We start from the raw sequence: 19,984 nt of genomic DNA on the forward strand, positions 1-19,984 counted from the left end.
ATCTATTTTTTTATTATGTTGTGTAAATAAATGTATACATTTTTATCTCGGAAAAAGTCATTGTTATAAATAAACAACAAACATACAATTAAATTTTTTTTTTTAATTTTTTGTCTCGTATGATTTAAACGTATGCATGTAGATGATTTAATGGCTTGTAAATTAAATCGAAGATCTTTAATAATTCAGTATTCGACCCGAGGCCTACCGCAAAAAACGCAAATATACATTTTGCTATCTGCCTCTCTATCGCTCTTGCATATTCAAGCGATAGAGGCAGTCAAAGAAATTTCGATTTACGTTTTTCGCGGACGGGATCTCTAATAAAATACAAAAAAAAACTATTATGTGATTCATTTCTTTGTATAGGTAAAACAAAAAAAATCATGACATTTAACTGATTTTTCAATTATCCATACAAAATATAAATACGTGTTTAAATTGTTCTTTGATCAGAAGCATAAAAGTGCTCGAGTATTCATGAAAATTAACCACCTCACTGCTGCCTCGCTTGCCAAAGTTATAAGGGGCCCATTAGGTCTTTGCACATTGTAGGCTAAGTAAACGCATTAAGTGTACTATACAATGTGTCCTTGTCCGCTTGATAAATATCAAATCCCATTTATTGGATTGAACCGATACACAAACAGTCAAGTCATCAGTCGTATTCATTCAGGTATCTGCATTAATTAAATACGTTGTAACTGCAGATAGGGCAGGTTTTTTTCTGAATATAAGGATAATATTGCTCGTCAGCTGTCAAAGTGGTGTGGTGTAGGGCCCTTTAGGTTGTCACCACATATTTCAACATACAGTTGGCTTTAGCAGTCATTCTTAACTGATCGATATCGTTGTCGATAGAATATAGCCATAGTGGTCTGTAGCCAAGCACGCCAATTGACGTCTTTGCCGGTCAAAGGGTTAAGGTTTAACCCACAGAATCGGTTTAACCTGTAATGTGGTAAATGTCCACTTTCAGTGTTTTTAACACTACCACTTTACCGTAACACAAACGAATATTGCTTGTGCCAGGGACAACCTACATGTATAAATGGATAGGTATTTTAAAATAAAGTACATTCTGTCAGAACTACGCTAGTCGTATTACTCTTTCCGCCTATCCCCACGTGTCTCCTATCCTGTCACTCTGCAGAGCTCTGTCCGTATTCTGGAAGTACTAGGACCCTTGATTCCTAGTACCTACTTTGGAAACCGTTAAACTGATTCTGTGTCGATAAATGCTGTGACACACTTAAAATAAATTGTATGATTACTATTCAACTGTTTTCACGGTTATCAATGCTATGTATATGTATCTTTTAAGTCTAGCATTGCAGAATGCGTGTCTAGGCTAAAGACAAGCATACTTACTCTAGTTATTTATACAAAACGCCATTTTGGAAGCCCTTTGGGTTTAAATTTAGGTAAACAGATCGCTTTCATAACAAATATCCTTTGTGTATTAAAGTATCATCGAGTTTTCATTATTTTATTGTCTTTTTACTGAAGTCTAATAATAACTACTCTAAATTTTGCATTATACAAGGTGTGGCATGCAATAGAGACAAATAGTATTCACAAACTTGTTACAATTTCTCTCTTTCGTCATTTCATCTTAATATTGACTGTTCAGACAATTTTTGGAATGTGTCATAAACTTATCTTTTATAAACCAAAATCGATAGTTGTGCTTTTTATAGAAAATTGAAACAACATTATGTATTCCTATAATACTTACTTCAACGATCTGTCTACCTAAAATTAGATTAAGAATTTTCACATATCCCCTCCATTCAAAGTACATATATAACGTAGCTAACATGTATAATAATTATATTTTCTATAATACAATATAATCAACAACAGTTATTTATAATGGTATGTTGTCCTTGGAAGACTCGTTACATAATTAAAATGAATAAATTGTATACGTAGCGTTTTTTAATCCATTCCAATTTAATTTAAATTTGTGTATATAATGTATAATGTAAATCTAAATGTGTCTTTATAATTGATTAAAACTAATCATTTAAAATAACACTACGAGGAATGGTGCAATCTTAAAAATAAATCTAGGTAAATATCTACTTTGTTATTTTTACAAAAGTTTTGGTTTAGGTTCTGAGATATCTCGAATAGTTTAATCAGTTTTGATGATTCACTAATGTTCCGGTATTGATATTATATTTTAGGTTTTACATCTGTATGTATGTATATGTATTTTTGCCTTATACTCAGTACTCAGAGGTCGACCAAACATGTGTGATACACATGTGTCGATCTTTTAAAATGTAATATTATATTCTTTGTTTGATAATATTTCTATGTACGTTTACGGCATTTTAGTAGCTTAGTCAACTTTTATTACTAGGTACTATATATTTAGATAGGTATTTCATTTTTTTTTTTATGGTAGAGGAGGCAAACGAGCAGACGGATCACCTGATGGTAAGCGATTACCGCCGCCCATGGACACCTGCAACACCAGAGGGGTTGTAAGTGCGTTGCCGGCCTTTAAGATGGGAGTACGCTCATGAGAGTGGTGTCATGGGAGTGGTTCATGAGAGAGTTTCCCAAGTGTCATGGAGTTCCTTCCTTAATTTTGTCTAAGTACCGTTTTTTTTTAAATTTTAGCTTTAATTCTAATTACAAAATGTATAATTGCTGTGAACTGTACTCGTACTTTATTGCTTTTGGGAATTGGTTTCAAGATATCTCAGGTCGTGTACTAAATAGGCGACATAATTCTACGTATACCTTTTGGCTATCAGATAAGAAATTCTGGAAGCCTATAAAAATTAGTGCAATTCCGAAGTCTTTTTAAATATTATCAGTATAATTATGTATAATAATATGAATCTGCCTCAAATATCATATAAGCAATTATCAGCTAGTCAGTTTATCAATAATTGGAAGACTTCGTTGTTAAATAACATCGAAAAATTAAGCATTTTGGAAGACTTTAGATTAAGTATTATCTTTTATTACTTTAATTTCCTAACCTTTTAACCATATAATTCATTGGAAGACAACGTGAACAACTTTTGATAACATAAAAATTAGCTTTGCGTTCTTAAACACTAAACAGATCTAGAATACAAACATTATCCATCACATCTCTAAATGATTACTCGTTTAAACATTATGAACCTTTTCTGCGACAAAACCGTATTTACGAAGTCTGCGATTATCTAAAAATAGTTCAACAATTATCTAAAACTACTTATTCAAAATTAGAACGGAAGACCGATCTGGAAAGCCTTAATCAAAGCTGAACCTGAGTCGTACATGCCGATAACTCCAAAAAGAACCCCTAAACATATGATGAAGTAGTTGTAGGCGACCGTCTGGCTATCCAGGTATGGGCCTTTCAGTTTCAAGTGGAAATAAGCCGGCCATATGAAGCTCAACATCGTACCAGTGAAGCTTCCAATAAAGCCCATCAGAATAGCAAAGTGTGGGATGAATATCGCCATCAAGACTGTGAACATGACAACACCCAGCCGCCAAGCGAGGCCCCAAACTTTTAATTCTCCATCCAAAGCATAGATCACAGGGAAAAGTGTCTTAGGCCGACCCCTAAACAGTGCACGTTCCAACAGATCGCAGGCAGCATAGTACGGTAACGGGTAACTAAGAATAGCTTTGACCACTAGGAAAAAGTTTACAAGTCCCTTGAATCCAGAAGAGCGGAGATTGTTAGTTATAACCTGTTGAGTATCGTTTTGGAAAGTCAGGAAGCACACGTATCCGAACACGGACTTGAAAGCGGCAGCCGCGATGTGTGACCACTTCAACATCCACTCAAACTTGCCCGGATCTTCCATGTTGCCTTCTAGAGTAGGGAGGAATATCTGAGATGTGTAAGAGAACACGATCACACCCAGACTTATCGGGAAGTTCTCAAAATCTAGACTCCATTTGACTTTACCCCAGCCCCAATCTCCGATGTACAGGATACAGTACCCAAGCACAATAGCGTTGATAATTAAGTGGCTCATGGTACACCAGAATGAGAGCATACTGACGCTTTGAAGAGATTTCAAGAAAGCCAAAGGTAAAAGGAAGATGCCGGTGAGCATCATCCAAGATCGAGTGTCGATGGAGCCATCAGGGAAGGTTCCTATCATCAAATCGCCGCAGACAACGACGTAGAGAATGCAGGTCATGACAAGTTCAATGATTTGAGCAATGTTAACGATCCTAGCACCATATTTGCGGCCGAAGCACTCCTTAGCGATGCTGACGTAGGAGTCGCGGACGCGGACGCGTCGTCCCGTGGCCGGGTCGTCCTCGTATAGGCACTCGACGAGGATGCGGCCGGTATAGCAGCAGATATGAGCGATGCCGATCATGGCCGCGATGGCCCAGTAGCCGCCTTGGAGAACGGCGAACGGTAGAGATACTACGAACATGCCCTGTGGAAGAAAATAACAATGAAAGTTGGTGTCAATTACGTCAAACATTATAACAGAACTCGAACATTTGTTTTTCGTAATTAACTGTATTTAAGTCAGCAAATTATTTGACAGATTTATTTTCCCCCATTATTTAGATGTGTTCCCGAGTTCAGATTACCAATTGTCAGTTCTTGCTTTCGGAAAAAATGCAATTTTTACTGATTGTCTGTCTTAGTAGATAGTTGTCCCAGTCTATACTTTGTTCCAGTGTTTAAAATTATCCACTGTAAGTATTAGATCACCCAACCCAGTGTTCCAAAAAGTTAAGTTACAAAATTGACTGTTTCTTAAAATGCTCAGTACCATAAAAGTTCAGGCTGGAAACTTGATGATGCTCAGTGTAATGACAAGTTTAGGCAGTATTTAGTATAGTACAGAACAGATCCGATAGCAGTGGCTAATTTGAATCTTGTTCGGGATTATCCACTGCTATTGGATTCATGAAAATAAGAAAATGGTCTTCACCATACCGTATTCCACTGGTTTCATTATCATCATATACCTGAATAGCATTGGTGACGTTCCAGGCAGCTTGGAACTCGTTGATCTTGCAACCCGGCTTGCCACCGCCTTCTTCAAAACCACCCTCTTCTGAAGAAGCATAGAAGTCAACGCTCTGCATACTTTGAGTCCTGAAATTACCAATTTTGTAAGTATAACGTGCTGACTGATGTAGAAGTCCTTAAACTCTCCAATTACACAAGATGACAACAGAATTGTAGTACTCATTTGGGATGTTGAATGTCTGCCATATATGCTACGTACCAGGAAAGCATTTGTTAGGATCTACAATTAAAAACATAGCGTTTCAACGCATCGCTCGCCAATTAACGTTTTAATATAGATGGCGCTTCTAGAACAAAAGATTTCACACTTATTGACCTGAGAGCCACGGGCAGGCATCCGCTTCGTTTTTGCGGGCTGGATTTGTAGGCAGTCTGTCAACACTTTTAGCCTAAAGTTATCAAAGCTATATTCATCTTTGTCGATACGGTAATAGTGGAAGACTAAGATACCTTGGTGCCCCCTGCTGCTAGAAATGTTCTGGTAGCTGGTAAAGAAATACTTAGCTTGGCAGATCTCCGCTGAGAAACGGATTGGTTGGATTCATCTCTCATTGAGCCAACGGAGAAAGAGAGAAGAGTGTGTGTTGGTGGGAGAAGACATACCTTGGTGCCTCCTGTTGCGGGAACGTGTTCTGATAGCTGGTGAATGAGTCCTCAGCCTGTAGATCTCCGCTGAGAAACGGGTTGGTAGGATTCGTCGATTGATACGACGGCGACGTGGTTTCGTTCATTGTTGACAGCTCGCAGCTTTCACCCATATCTGGTAATAAATGTTCACTCTCATAGTTAATAAATGTTCACTATTAGAACAGTCAAAAGATTTAATTTGTGACCCATTTCGCATCTTCTCAAAGTGACTATAGTATGAGGGCTCTAGCTACTTTCATGTTGTTAGTAGTGACAAGTTACTAAATGGGTTACAAATTAAATCTTTTGACTGTACCAGATGAGCCACTTATAAGAAACAATAGGTGTTGTCCCTTATTAAACTTTTAATATGTGTATAAAAGACGTGTAGAGACGAGAGACGTGATAGTGCCTGAGTCATAATGCATTATTGGGATTAAATTGCCAAAACCAACCCCAAACTTCTTTAAAATTCAACCGGAAAAACTGTAAGAAGAAAAAGATGGAAATAACAAATACCAAAAAGTTAATGCACAACAAAATAACGTCGGTCACACTATGTAAGTATAAGTAGTTAAGCCATTCAGCATTTCGAAAGTAAAGGAAGTCTAGGGTTTCGTAGACAGCCAGAAACCCTTATAGTTTCGCAATGTCCGCCTGTCCGTCCGTCCTCGGCTTTGCTCCGTTATCGTTAGTGCTAGAAAGCTGCAATTTGGTATGGATACATAAATCATGCATGGCGATAAAGAGGTAAATTAAAAACTACAAAAAAATTTTTTTAGGGGAACCTCCCATACAAACAGATATTTTTTTAATACCTAGGTCTTTCAAAAGAAATACGGGTCTTCAATAATAATTTTTTCATAAATTTAATATTTTCCGAAATAAACACTGAAAGAAAAATAAAATATCACCCCAAAAAATACGAAAGAAATCCTAAAATATAAAGCTTAGTAAATACTTTCAATGAAAACTATAGCGAACATATCGGTCTAGCCGTTTTTGAGTTTAGTAAAAAATATTTCTTAGTAAAGAGCGTACAAAGCGATGCGAAGGGACGCCCTTATACTTGTAATGTACATGATACTTAAACTAATTAATAGCCCCCGATGGCCTGTTCTGACAGAATGGTAACTGAAACGTTACACTGAGCATGGCCCGACATGCTCTTGGCCGATTTTATCGTAATAAAAAACGTCTTCTATTTCTATTTTCCTCCTTTTCACCTCGTAATCCTGATTTATCAACGTATATTGAATCTTAACTTTTTAACTTAATACGTCTCAAAACAAATCTTTGTTTAGTAGTTTAGTAATCTTCTTTCTTTTTTCCTCGCGTTGTCCCGGCATTTTGCCACGGCTCATGGGAGCCTGGGGTCCGCTTGACAACTAATCCCAAGATTTGGCGTAGACACAAGTTTTTACGGAAGCGACTGCCATCTGACCTTCCAACCTAGAGGGTAAACTAGGCCTTGTTGGGATTAGTCCGGTTTCCTCACGATGTTTTCCTTCACCGAAAAGCGACTGGTAAATATCAAATGATATTTCGTACATAAGTTCCGAAAAACTCATTGGTACGAGCCGGGGTTTGAACCCGCGACCTCCGGATTACAAGTCGCACGATCTTGCCGCTAGGCCACCAGTGCTTCCTTAGTAGTTTGGTAATCAAAGCTTTATTTCATACTACGGTAAATATGGTAATACCAAATGATAACTAAAATTTTACGTTGCGTGACATTCGTTTTAATGATTTATTATTATCTATTGTTATTATTATTATATAAATTAAATTTAGAAAATAAGTAACACCTACCTATATCGTAAAATAAGAGTTTTTCGCCTATAAGTTACATAATATTTAGAAATTGTGTTAAGCTCATGACTTCATGGTTAGGTGGTTTTGGGTTTACTCGGGCTCACGTTGTATAAGAACGAATATGCTGTATCAATAGGTCGGTTCGCGAATGATATACGAAATGTTAGAGAATTCAGTACAAATCTCGCGCTAATGAATCTACCAATTGCTATCTACAGTATCTACTCGTACCTAGGAACATTTATTTTAAGTTTTCTAAGGTTTTATGAGGACCCCTGGATATTAAATTGAATTGAAAATATTGATTTCAGATTTACATCCAAATTTGTTAGTACAACTTAGGAACGAATGTAAATTTTGTACACAATATTACAACCATTTACAACTATAGAACCACGCCATAATGACTTCTACGACAGTGCTTATTGAGTGATGCATGTCATGTATCTAGTAGATAAAGCGACAAGGTTCTATAGTGGCCTAGGATTCAAATTGGTTGACTGTACATACCTAAACTATGTTCTAAATTTAAGAAAGCGCGTAGGCGAATCCAATGCGCCAGTATAGGATTCTCAACCCTCTCTGCAATGACCTCTAGAATGCTGTTGGAACTGCTCCTAAGCCTGCCCATCATCGAGACAATTTTCTTTCGCCTCGGCGAACATATTAAAGTGCTAATTTAAGTAAGTTCGGGTTCCACAGACATAGTAAGTAAGTAAATATTCTTTATTGTGCACCATACATTTAAAAATAGACAGGAAATGAAAAAACACGTAAAAGTTAGGTAACAACAGGCGGTCTTATCGCTAAGAAGCGATCTCTTCCAGACAACCTTACATATTTTCAGCTAGCTTAGAACAAAACGCATATAGGGTGTAAATTTAGTCACCTAAATTAATTTACGCTGTGAATATATAGGTTATACCGAACAAATTTTATTTACGGGGCCAACCCCGAATTCGAGAAAAAAAACTGACTCTCCCATCAAAAATGTCAACGTCATTAAAAATGTATGAAACAGCCAATTTTCATGATTTCGGGGTATAGTAAAAGTTGCTCAGTATGACCTATATATTCACATAGTAAATGATTGCAGTGACTAAATTTGCATCCTGTATAAATGTCATTAAAGATCGTCTAAGCTAACTTGCACCGATTTGATAGAACAAAGCATGCATTTCATTAATTTCAGTGATTGTACACTTGTTGTTTGTGTTTGTCATTCATTCACCGTTACTTCTGTTTTACTCATTTCCTCAAAGGTTAACTGGAAGAGATCCCATACAGGGATAAGTTCGCCTTTGTTGTATTTAATTTACTCTGTAACTGTGTTTTTCGTGTTTATATTTCTATGTACAATAAAGTTGATACTGACTGTACTAGACAAACACAAACAGAGACAAATGATAGTAGTGAGGTACGATCGACACGAGCCAGAAGGTTGCCACAACATCTGTTTGACTATATTCTGGACTAGAGTAGCTTAACCTTCCGGTTCTTCCCGTTTGGGAGTGTGACGTATTCTGCTCCGCATTACAAAAAGGTTTTATTTATGGTTTACTTTTCATGTATTATTTTCTATTTGGTTTTAGAACCATGTCACGGTAAAATAGAATAATTTGAAATGTATGTAACCATGGCAGTCTGAAAATATCGTCGTAACAGCGATGACCTATTAACTGTAATTCTTTAAATATATTTTTGTGTTCAGTTTATCCAAGTGTTTCAATAAATAACGCGAGTTCATCACATAATAATTATGTAATATCTGTGAAATACATACATACATACAAAGCAACGTCATAATTTCATAGAAATTTTACATTAATGATGACGCCCTTTGTCATTGCAAATGGTATGCAAAGTTAACTTGATTCGACTCTATCCGAATTCGAACCCGGGGCCTCCAGCTTTTAAAGCAAGTTCACTGCTCACTTATGCCGTTTGCTAACTAGCAAGAACATCAAGAGCAAAATGGGATTGTGTAAATAATAATCGAACCATGAAATTATCCTAAAACGGTTCTTTCAATATATGTTTGGAGTAAATCTAAATGTTTTCTGTCCAGGGAAAAATGGACGTCATGGTAATTACGTTGTCATTGCTCGGTATTGACAACTACCAATAAATTGCAACGACAAATTGGTAATCAGATTGCTTCATATCTTACCTTGATTAGCGAATCTAACGGCCTGCGGTGGACGCGGCGGCGGTCCAGGTTTATCAGGCATCTGCTGCCTTACCGTCTGCATCGCCACCTCCAAAGCATTCTTGATCGGGGGCAACTTAAACCGACCCAAATTCATCTTGACTAACTTGGAAGACTGGTTAACACTTATATTTTACACACTTAATCTAATGGAAGACTTCTTTACTAAGCTAAATTTATCCTACCCCGACCGAACGGCCATTTTAGAATTTTCGAACGTTCATTCTGAAAACACTTACGTTATGTTCTTAATTTGAACACTTTTATAAATCACTGTGTTTTGTTTCTTGGGGTGTTTTAAAGGGTTTAGGGTTATTTTTGATTGGGTTTTATCATTTTTTAAAGTATTTTCTGTGCGTTTAGCCGTTCGGCGCGGATACTAGGGGCGGAGTCTGCGCGATGCTGCGTGCTGGACCGATCGATAGGTATGTGAACGTCTTTAGGGTGAGATTTAAAAGTATCTACACGATTTTGCACTTTATCTCTTTAGACATACGTTACAAAGTGTTTAGATGTGAATAAACCTGTCTGAACCCCCGATTTGAGGAAAAAAGACAGTTAAGTATTAAGCTGACATAGACTTGTGACGTTTTTCTTAGGAAGCGAAGGTGTACGTGTGAATTGTGTGATGCTCATTGCCTATTAATACTTTTAGGATTGTTTTCTTGGTGCGAAGAACAATTCATGTTCAAAGATCAGAGGGCCTACCGCGAACCACGTTCGACGTGTTGCCTCTCTGTCGCACTTGTACATTCGTACCTACGTAAGCGTGAGAGGGAGGCAACACGTCGAACGTGGTTCGCGGTAGGCCTTCTGATATAACAAATAAGTTTATGTAAAAAAAATTGATACAAGCTCTTATCGCCGACTAATTTTTGCAACAGGCAACTAATAACCATAAAGGTCTAACAAAAGAAGCACAATTAGGTTGGTTGTTTTATCAGAGTTCCTGTGGCCACCTCCTGTCTCCATCATCATAAGATCAGCTCGATGATACTATGATACTGCAATGTCCCCCAACACATATGCATGTAAAGTTTGAGCTCAATCGAATAGTGGGAACTGGGAACTGGGTCTAATTTAGCTTGCAAGATTTGACCCGAATAAACATTGCAAGTAATAAAAACTATAATAAATCTATGATAAACGTAAAAAAAATCTTACAAATTATTCAAATTCATTGTCATTGTAAGCGATCGACATCAAAATCAAAGTGATTTGTTAAGATTTAGTTAATGGAAAACGTTTTCTCTCGAAATGGAATTTCATAGAAAAAGTACCGTTATTTCGCTAGGAAGCTATTCTTCCCTCTCAAAGGTAATCTATACTTAATAACGATATGTCTAAACAGGATTTTTGTATTTAACTTTCCATACAAAGTGTCCCACATTCATTGCTCTTGACTGCATGTATAACGCGGTTGTATAAGTTCATTAAAAATACACCTTAATTTAATTGATCGACTAGTTTATTGATTGATCGTTATTGTTAACGAACGGATGGAAATATAACGATGACGGAATTATTGCAGTTTGCCGCGATATGGCCGAAATCGGCAGAGTGTGTTATTTTAGTTTTTTACTTTTACTATGTTTTATGAGTGTGGTAAGTCCCAAATTACGTAATTATCTAACAGCCAAATTTTTATTGCCAACAAAAGTCAATATAGTTTAATGTAAGCACTTATTACGTGAATATTTAACATTTTCTAAAACACTCAATTAATTTTTAAGTTCCATTTTAAGTCCAAGCATTGTAGGCTTGTACAGTCAATGTATTAAATATCGCCACGGACAAAATGTCAAAAATATGTAGGCATTAATATATGTCTGTGCAACTAAGTCGTTTATACATAAGTATTCTTGGCACTTTGTCCATGACAATATTTAATACATTGACAATCAGCAAAAATCAGTCTCCTAGCTTTTTCGAAAATAAATAAATGAGTAGCGTTGGTAAGCGACACTTTGGTCGAAAGCTACTATAAGTACTTGATCCCTATGCTTCCTACACTACCTCCTCGCACAGCTAAACTGTGGAATAAACTGTCGATGTCGCCTGCGGTATTTCCGGACCGATACGACACTCAAACCTTCAAGAAAAGTGCGTACTCCCATCTTAAATGCCGGCAATTCACTTACAACTCCTATGGTGTTGCGGATGTTCATGGGCGGCGGTAATCGCTTACCATCAGATGATCCATCTGCTCGTTTGCATCCTATATTTTAAAAAAAATCGCAGTTCCTCCAATTCGCTTTTGAACAGACTTAGTTAAAAAAATAATTGAAGGATTTTTATAATTTAATTGTTATTTTTCTACGAGTAATTAACTTTTTTATTATAGTACCAAAAAAAGTCCAAAAACATTTGACATTCACAGTTATTCTGTACAAAAGTGAACTGTCATCATCATTGGCCGCGGCGTCTTGTATAATACATGTAAATAAATGTAAAAGTCTTGTATAATACATGTAAAAGTCCTATAAGCGTGGAGCGTGGAGGTGGCGATTGGCAGGGCCAAGTAGAGCAGGTTCTCTGCCCTGCTTGTCCCTGGCAATACTTGTAATATTCATACAAGTATCTTTTTTATTTTTTATTTATTTTTTTATTTTGATTTTTTGATTTTTTGCTTTTGTTTTTGTACTGTGCTACTAAGATACGCTGTAACTAACCATATATGGATCAATTTGGTCTGAAATAAATGTTTTTATTATTATTATTATTATTATTATAACTCTGTATTTTTAGGTATTTAAATAAAAGTAAACAAACAATTTGTACATTTTCGGGTGGTTAAAACATTTAAGGCAAATGGCCTCAACTGGCTTAAGGAGCCATTTGAGGGTAGATTTTGGTTACTTTTATTTAAATACCTAAAGATACAGAGTTATAGAGCTTGACAGACTGATTTCTATAAAATAGATGATAGCACGTATATGGCCTATCAAGGCAATGTCAACGGATACAGTACGTTAGTGTGACCGGCTGACCAACTTGTTGATGTGTATTTCAGCACGCATACAATCCAAAGTACCACCCATGCTGCCAAGAGCCCGGCGACAATGTGACCCTGGCCATGATCATCGACGCCTTTGAGATATACGGCCATGACCCTACGGACAAGCTGGACCATTTCGCGCATTATCAGCTTCAGATGATGAAGATCAAGCGCGCGCCTGATCAGGTGTGAATACGGAATAATAAGCGGACCTTAATTATCTACACAGAAAAAAAAACATACGTATTTTATACAATCGTGATATAATAGAGAGCTTTTCAGTCGAGTACCGTGTTTAGACTACGAAGCTTGCTAAGTGGCCTAAGCAAGGTACGAGATTGAAAAGCTTGATTATATCACTATTGTATACAATACTTTTTCTACGAGTCAACTAAAATACTTATTCTACTGTAAAACCTAAATAATTAAACAAAATTAGGTAAGTATCTCAGTAGATAAAAAGATAGTACAAAAGACATCAACGCACTTCTTATTCATTAAATAGTTCCGCGTTGATGTGTTTTCTCTTGACCGCGGCGACACGTGATTGCTCGAATTCATTACAGTTGACTAAAGCGTTGCGTAAGAAGTCATTATAATTGAGTGGGGAGCCCATCAGAGGCGGTTTTTTGGCAGACAGGAACCTTTTCTAGTTGTGACATACTTTGATCATAATCCAAATCATAATCAACGACGTAGTTTTTAGTAATTATTTGTATTCTTTCTGTTTTTAACTTTCGGGTACTTACATCAAAGACAATTAATTGTAAACACCAAATCTGTGTATGCTATGCTCGAGATTCTAATTACCTCTAGATACTTTCGCTTGCTCGGAGCTCAAAGTTGGAATTAGCAGCAAATTCTGCCTTTGCTCTCTTGTTCCAATATTGTATCTATGTCTATATTTATTGGTTGCAGTACATCATCAATGAGCATGTGCACATCGCGGTGGACCACCTCGCCAGGTTCATAAACATGCACGTTAAGGAGCTGAAGGTATTCTTACTTGGACTCGTAAATATTCCTGTTAAATAATCACTGAATATAAATTAGTAGATCATATTCCGTTGTATTACCTAGTTCATGAATGATTGGTAAAAATGCTGCTGTTAAAGAATCTGCTTACTATACTATGTTTGTAAATAGATAGGCATGTAGTTTTCCTACCTTGACATAGATTGGTTTTTCCCGTTCTAGATCTAAGTACTTATTTAACTCTGAAGCTAATCCCGAAAAAAGTTAAGTCTTATGGGTTTGGAGAATGATAAGTTTAGCTCGTCAGCCAATTAGTCAGGCGGGCTGGAATCCAGCGCCACGGATTACCAACGACATGATGCTGAGTGGGGATCCTATTTTAGCGTCCAACACTTTTATATCTGCTTGTTTTCTTTTTCTTTATGCAATATGTTGTGGCGTTAAATAAATGTATTTTCTTTCTTTCAATTCGTAATTATATTACTGATAACGCCTATCTGTTAAACCCAGTTAATTTCTGCTTATCTATAGTTCTTCCGCTGAGTGGCGTAAGTAAGTGAATATTGTTTATTTCACCACAAAGAAACCAAATTTAAAAACAAACAGGCATAATTCCGCTTAACTTTTTGTCCTAGATGAAGGGTTAAAATGTATTGTTTGCAGGTGCTCCTAATAGCCCTTGAAGACGCGGTAGATAACATGCTAACGATGTACGACAACCATAACGCCATCAAGACGGAGCGCGTCGCCACCTACAACGCGGCCGCAGGCGGCGCAGTGCCTTCAGAGTTTTATCTTAGCCAAGGTACCTTACACCCTCCTCGCATTGTGTTTCTCATTAATGAGGGTCGTGAAGTCACGAAGAATCAATTTCCTTTCTTGGCAGCGTGAAGATGAATTAGTGTCAAACGTTAAACGGATCAAACCACCTCATTGGCCTTCGTCCTCTTTTATAACGTCAGGGGTCACCAGTTAGTTTTTTCAGGGATCCTGTTTTTAAAATAATATGACGATCGCGGTCTGTTTCTACGTGAGATTATTAAACAAATGTAATGTATGGCAAAAAATAGGACCGCGCAGCACGCATCTTATTACCAAGAACTTGGTTGCAGAGTACTACTGCGGGCGTAACGTGTACATCTTCGTGTCGGAGCTGTACAGCGACATCTACAACATGGGGCGCGGGCCGGCGCCCTACTGCAAGGGCCGCGGCTTCCACTTCCTCGGCTTCGTGCACTTCATGGACGACAACAAGTATTACCTCGAGGAGGACCCGAACTTGAGCTTTGCTACTGATCATTATTTGCATGGGCTCGAGTGCCATCTTGACGTATGTATCTACAGGTGAGGTCAATACTATTTGCAAAACATCTAAAGTTCAGAAAGTTTAATTGAAGAGTTCTCAGGAACTTAACGATAGGTATTTGGTAAGGTTTACGTTTAAGTTCTTATGTAAGTTTTCCAATTTCCATGTCTATAGACTCTGGCACACAAAAAATACAAAAACTCTGTAGATCATGAAGCCGATCGTAGAGTCCGATAAAGCGTAGACTCAGAGCGCTCTGCTCTGCAAATATTGCACATGTTAGTTACCTTTAAAGTTACCATAAAATACAAGGAAGAATATATTTAGTTAGCACACGATGCTCCAATGGGCCTGTAGTGTGTGTGCTACACCTCACCCACATACATAAGTGCATGTACGTGTTATTTAAGCCTTTTATACGTTTATACTCGAACCTAGTTATTTGATTTAACGCCCAACCTCATATGGCGATCCTGAGAGTGTGTGATCTTGTGTTGCACAGGCGACGCGCCGCGCCGCGCCAGCCAGTAAAGGTCAAGAAGAAAATTCAACATAAAAAATATTATAAATTAAAAAGTCATTTGTGCAAAAGTGACTATTCGAATACTCGTAATGAATTTGTTTGGTGTAGTGTGACAAAGATTTGAGATCACTGACTCATTACGTAATAAGAAAAACTAAAATTACTTAGACGAAAAACAGGACTTGTGAAATAATTTAACAACTGATGATTGAAAGCATATTATTGGTGGAAATAATGAACGTTCAGAGAAAATAAAAATGGACTATTTAAAACCAGTTAAAAAAAACAATCCTTCAGGCCTTCTAATTCCTCACACTATAAATTCGGACGAAATCACATTATGACTCTTATGACCACACTTGGAGAAACTTGAGATTCCCAACAGTGAGAGATATAACCCTTTCCTAGTTTGTACCAATCTAGAAGGGTTTCCCAACAAATCCAAATATTTATATATTCCGTTGTTTTAGTGATTGATTTGAAGACAAGTCACATTCTTGCTGGATTGCTGAGGTTGAAATTAAATTGACACGTATGTGGTCGATAATCGTACTTTGCCTAGAAAACTATTAGACTTTAAAAATAGCAGAACACCTGGCCTGCTACAAATTAGAACGAGCTTTGCCCTATCTCTCCAATAAGAATGACTGTCGCCAGATTCCCGTTCAAGAAGAGCTTGCAGCACGTCCGCGACGTGGTAACGCTGCCCAAGGCGCTGGTGAAGTGCGGCACGGAGGTGTACAAGCTGCCGCCGCTCACCGCCGCCTCCTGCATTATCACCTCCGGTTCCTTCATCCTCGACTTCAACGTACAGGGCATGCGGTTCCGCCACTTCGATTACATGCTAGTAAGTGGATAGTTTCCCCCTCTCATTGGCATCTCATCCCCCTCAATTTATGGGAACTTTCAATAGAAAAATCCCGTTCAGATTAGGGATTATTACTAGGCATCGGAGTTTTTATCGCATGGTAAGGCTAATAGCAAGCTATGGAGTCGACATTAGCAATAAAATTCAATTCATATTCATACTCATACTCATAAACATTAAAAAATATATGTAATAAATATATATAAACACCTAAAAAAAAAAAGATTTTCTGTAATTTTGTAATATAATGTACCTACAAGTAATTACGGTTGTGGAAGAGCGGGACGTCTCAACACAGGCTTTGTAAGCCTAAAGAGAGGCCCCAGCAAATGCTTACTAATAGATAATAAAGATATTTTTCATTTCATTTTCATTTTCATGTATATTACCTACTACATACATTCATCTCATAGAGAGTTAAAACTAAGTTTTTGGCAAAAAAAATAGTGTTCAAATATTTTTGAGCATCTCGTCTGCATTGATGGCGACTGTACGTGATTTATTTTGTACCTAATATGCTGCCACAATTTTCAGACACTACCAAACGGGCACACATTCTACACGAAGGAGAAGCAAACACCTCTCTTCTGCGACCATCACGTTTGCGAGTGGAACAACACTAATTTCTACGGAGGTCAATGAACTTTTTAAGCCCTTTCAGTATTCTATATTTATTAAATATAGTTAGTTCACTATACTCGTACAAGTTGTAAAAGTACGTAATATGGAACATCAGCTTCCGTTTTAAACCGACTTCAAGACTTGAAAGTAGAGGTTTTAAATTTATGTTTTTTTATATGTACATATGTTTCCCGACTTCTTGAAGACCAATTAGATTTTTAAAGACTTCACAGTTGGTCCCATTGTCATCAGGTAAAGATCTGATGATGAGATCTTAGAGAAATCGAGGGAATTCTTCAGAGGTAAAACTATCGTGAAATTTGTCTTAGAAAGCGACAGTATGTGAAGTGGAACTGCTGATTGAGACTGAAATAAAATTAAGCGTAATGTTTTGTGACGACATTATCTTTTAGTAGTAGTAGTAGTAAACTCTTTGTTATACAAAAATACAAATTAAAAGTAACCTACAATTAGTAAGAAGTACAAAGGCGAACTTATCCCTTTGAGGGATCTCTTCCCGTTAACCTTTGAGTAGATGAGAGGAGAGAGTGAAAAGAGGCTTCTGCATGGTAAATTACCATGATCGGAACTATGGGAGTAAAACTTTAACAAAACTTATCAAGCGGACGTAAAAAGAGTGCTTATAGCCTTAAACATATTCGAATATCTATGAATGTAAATATTTTTATGGCTGTAAGTACTATACTATTCCTATCCCTATGGACATGAATATTTTTAGGGCTGTATGTCCGCTTAACAAGTTTTGTTAAAGTTTTACTCCCATAGTTCCGATCACTGATGGTAATGTACTTATTGTTTTTGTAGCACACGCCAAACACTAACCTTAAGCGACAAAGCTTCTGACGATACAATTTTGTGGCCAACCATGCACCTACGAAAATAGTGGCTCTGTGATCTGTAGACCTCGCGTAAAGCTTAGAAAATGTAAAAGTGAAAAATAGTCAGTTCGTTGAGTCGTTGTCACAATGAACTCACAATGGTCTTAAGCGCCATAAACTCTATTGGCGCTTAAGAGCCCTTTATACCAAATTCCGCATTATTATTTTTTTCCATAAACTGGGTCCACAAAAAATTCTATTTAATCATAGAATCTGGTCACAAGATTTCACGAGAATCGGTTAATCTTTCGTATGCGCCTGTCAAAAATTTGCCATTTATTTAACAACTATGACATCTTCACGTTTAAGTTGAATTTTGTTGAATATATATGTGGAGCAGATCTGCTCCTAAGCACACCAAAGGTTAAGAATTGCGACCTGTAGAGGAGAACATTCGGACATAAGAAAGCAAAATGCCCGAGTTAAAACGGAGACTTTCGGTAACGCTACGGTCAAAGTCAAAGTCAATATATTCTTTATTCAAATAGGCCTAGCAACAAGCACTTCAAATCGTCAAATTTTACAAATATCATCTTAATCTTTATATCAGAGCAACTCATTGATACAGTTATTATTGTTCTAAAAAAAATCAACTTAAAATAATTCTGAAACATACCTTTACAGGTCCCTTCGCCATCCCAGGTGACCCTGGGAGTGGCCTGATGCCGATCCCTCCCTTCTTTGAACAGACCACAGCCCCACCCTACGCGGAACAGTCCACACCACCGTCCGGTGGTGGCCCCTTCGACAATGTCACTTGTAAGTATTTCAATGATGTGACGTTCCACGGGTAGGTGCCTTATGGCGGTCAGCGCTTACGCTGTCATTAACGAAGCCTCAACACTAATGAGGTGCTACTCGACGTAAGCGCCAACTGCCTATCCTGCCTAGGTATCTTTATCCGTGGATCGTCAAAAATATTTCTGGAAGTGTGAGAGATGCTATGAAAAGAAAGTAGGTGAATGATAAGATGACGGAAGAAAAAGATAAATTTGGTGCAACCGCCCCTTATTTCATCAAAGTTATTAATGTTATTGTTTGACTAATTTGGTGCAACCGCCCCTTATTCCATCAAAGTTACTGTTATTGTTTGACTACCTTGCCAACATTTTCTCATCAACGTATGTACAATCTTTCACACTGTAACTTACAATTCGTATTGCAAAGATATAATTTACTTTTGCTTACTTTTAAGTTCACCGATTTAACCTCGGTTACTATTGCAGACTCTCTAGACGGATGCTGGTTCATGTTCCCCCCGAACTATGGGTCCATCGCGGGCATCAGCTACCTGGACCCGCTCACCATCAACGAGTACCGGTTCACGTGCCAGGGCTCTGGCAACAAGGTATCCGTGTTTAGTGTTTCGGTTTTCTATTTGGCCCATCCATTTCGCAGCTTACATAAGAATACAATCAATTGAAAGGTTTACCATAAAACATGGTAATGACCACCCAGTAAAATGCCACATGCGACGTGAGATATATTCAGCAGAAATTTAATTCTTTGTTGAACCTGAGAAAACGTTAGCAGTGAAATGCTTTGAGCCCTCTAACATTACGGTTGTCAGAGTTTTACTGTATACTGTAGCTAACATATACTCGTTCTTTTGTTTATTAAAACCAGGAGAAATGGCTATAAAGCTGTTGGGAGGTAGATCCCGAACTCCAGATAATGGAACGAGTTATCGTACCTGCCTGCGCAGCCTGCGTAGCTAACGTGCATATCGTTCACGCTCCGTGGCGAACAAAACGCAACTGTCACAGTCGCACTAATATGGAAGAGTGATAGAGAGAGATGACTACGCTACGCTACGGAGCGTTAACGATTGTAACGTTGGCTACGAGGCCTGTTCTCAAACTTCTTGGAACTATCTTCATAGGCATTTTAATCAGGATCCAATGCTTCACAATAATGAATTATCGTTTTATTCCAGGGTCTATACTGGTACCCGCAATGGATGGGCGCGCCGCCACACCACCCGTACCCGCAGGCGGGTGACATGCCCAAGCATGAGGAGGGCGGCGGAGACAGCTTCTACCCTCACCAGCAGGGCCCGCAGCCATCGCCACTTATCGTTCCAAGACCCGCCGATTAATTATAGACTGTTTTTTAAA

At 37.7% G+C, this 19,984-nt stretch overlaps 2 protein-coding genes across 3 annotated transcripts; one reads left to right on the forward strand and one right to left on the reverse strand.

Moving 5' to 3' along the window:
* Positions 1–416: 416 nt before the first annotated feature.
* LOC133530025 (vesicular inhibitory amino acid transporter) lies at positions 417–10,747 on the reverse strand. The gene is made up of 4 exons (XM_061867828.1): positions 9,639–10,747; positions 5,630–5,786; positions 4,963–5,092; positions 417–4,418 (listed from the first exon to the last, which is right to left on the reverse strand). The coding sequence occupies exons 1-4, from the start codon at positions 9,772–9,774 to the stop codon at positions 3,234–3,236; spliced, it is 1,608 nt and encodes a 535-aa protein (XP_061723812.1). The 5' UTR covers positions 9,775–10,747; the 3' UTR covers positions 417–3,233.
* Positions 10,748–10,823: 76 nt separating this feature from the next.
* On the forward strand, positions 10,824–19,984 carry LOC133530026 (uncharacterized). 2 transcript variants are annotated; one of them, XM_061867830.1, is made up of 10 exons: positions 10,824–10,994; positions 12,691–12,861; positions 13,594–13,671; positions 14,314–14,455; positions 14,763–14,994; positions 16,137–16,326; positions 16,882–16,981; positions 18,492–18,626; positions 19,094–19,215; positions 19,804–19,984. In XM_061867830.1, exons 1-10 carry the CDS (start codon positions 10,935–10,937, stop codon positions 19,963–19,965), a joined length of 1,392 nt encoding a protein of 463 aa, XP_061723814.1. In that variant the 5' UTR covers positions 10,824–10,934; the 3' UTR covers positions 19,966–19,984. The 2 variants fall into 2 exon arrangements, with proteins under 2 accessions (XP_061723814.1, XP_061723813.1); XM_061867829.1 differs by lacking the exon at positions 10,824–10,994 and adding an exon at positions 11,140–11,282.

The sequence above is a fragment of the Cydia pomonella genome, chromosome 22, assembly GCF_033807575.1.
Source record: "Cydia pomonella isolate Wapato2018A chromosome 22, ilCydPomo1, whole genome shotgun sequence".
In the NCBI taxonomy this organism is placed as follows: domain Eukaryota; kingdom Metazoa; phylum Arthropoda; class Insecta; order Lepidoptera; family Tortricidae; genus Cydia; species Cydia pomonella.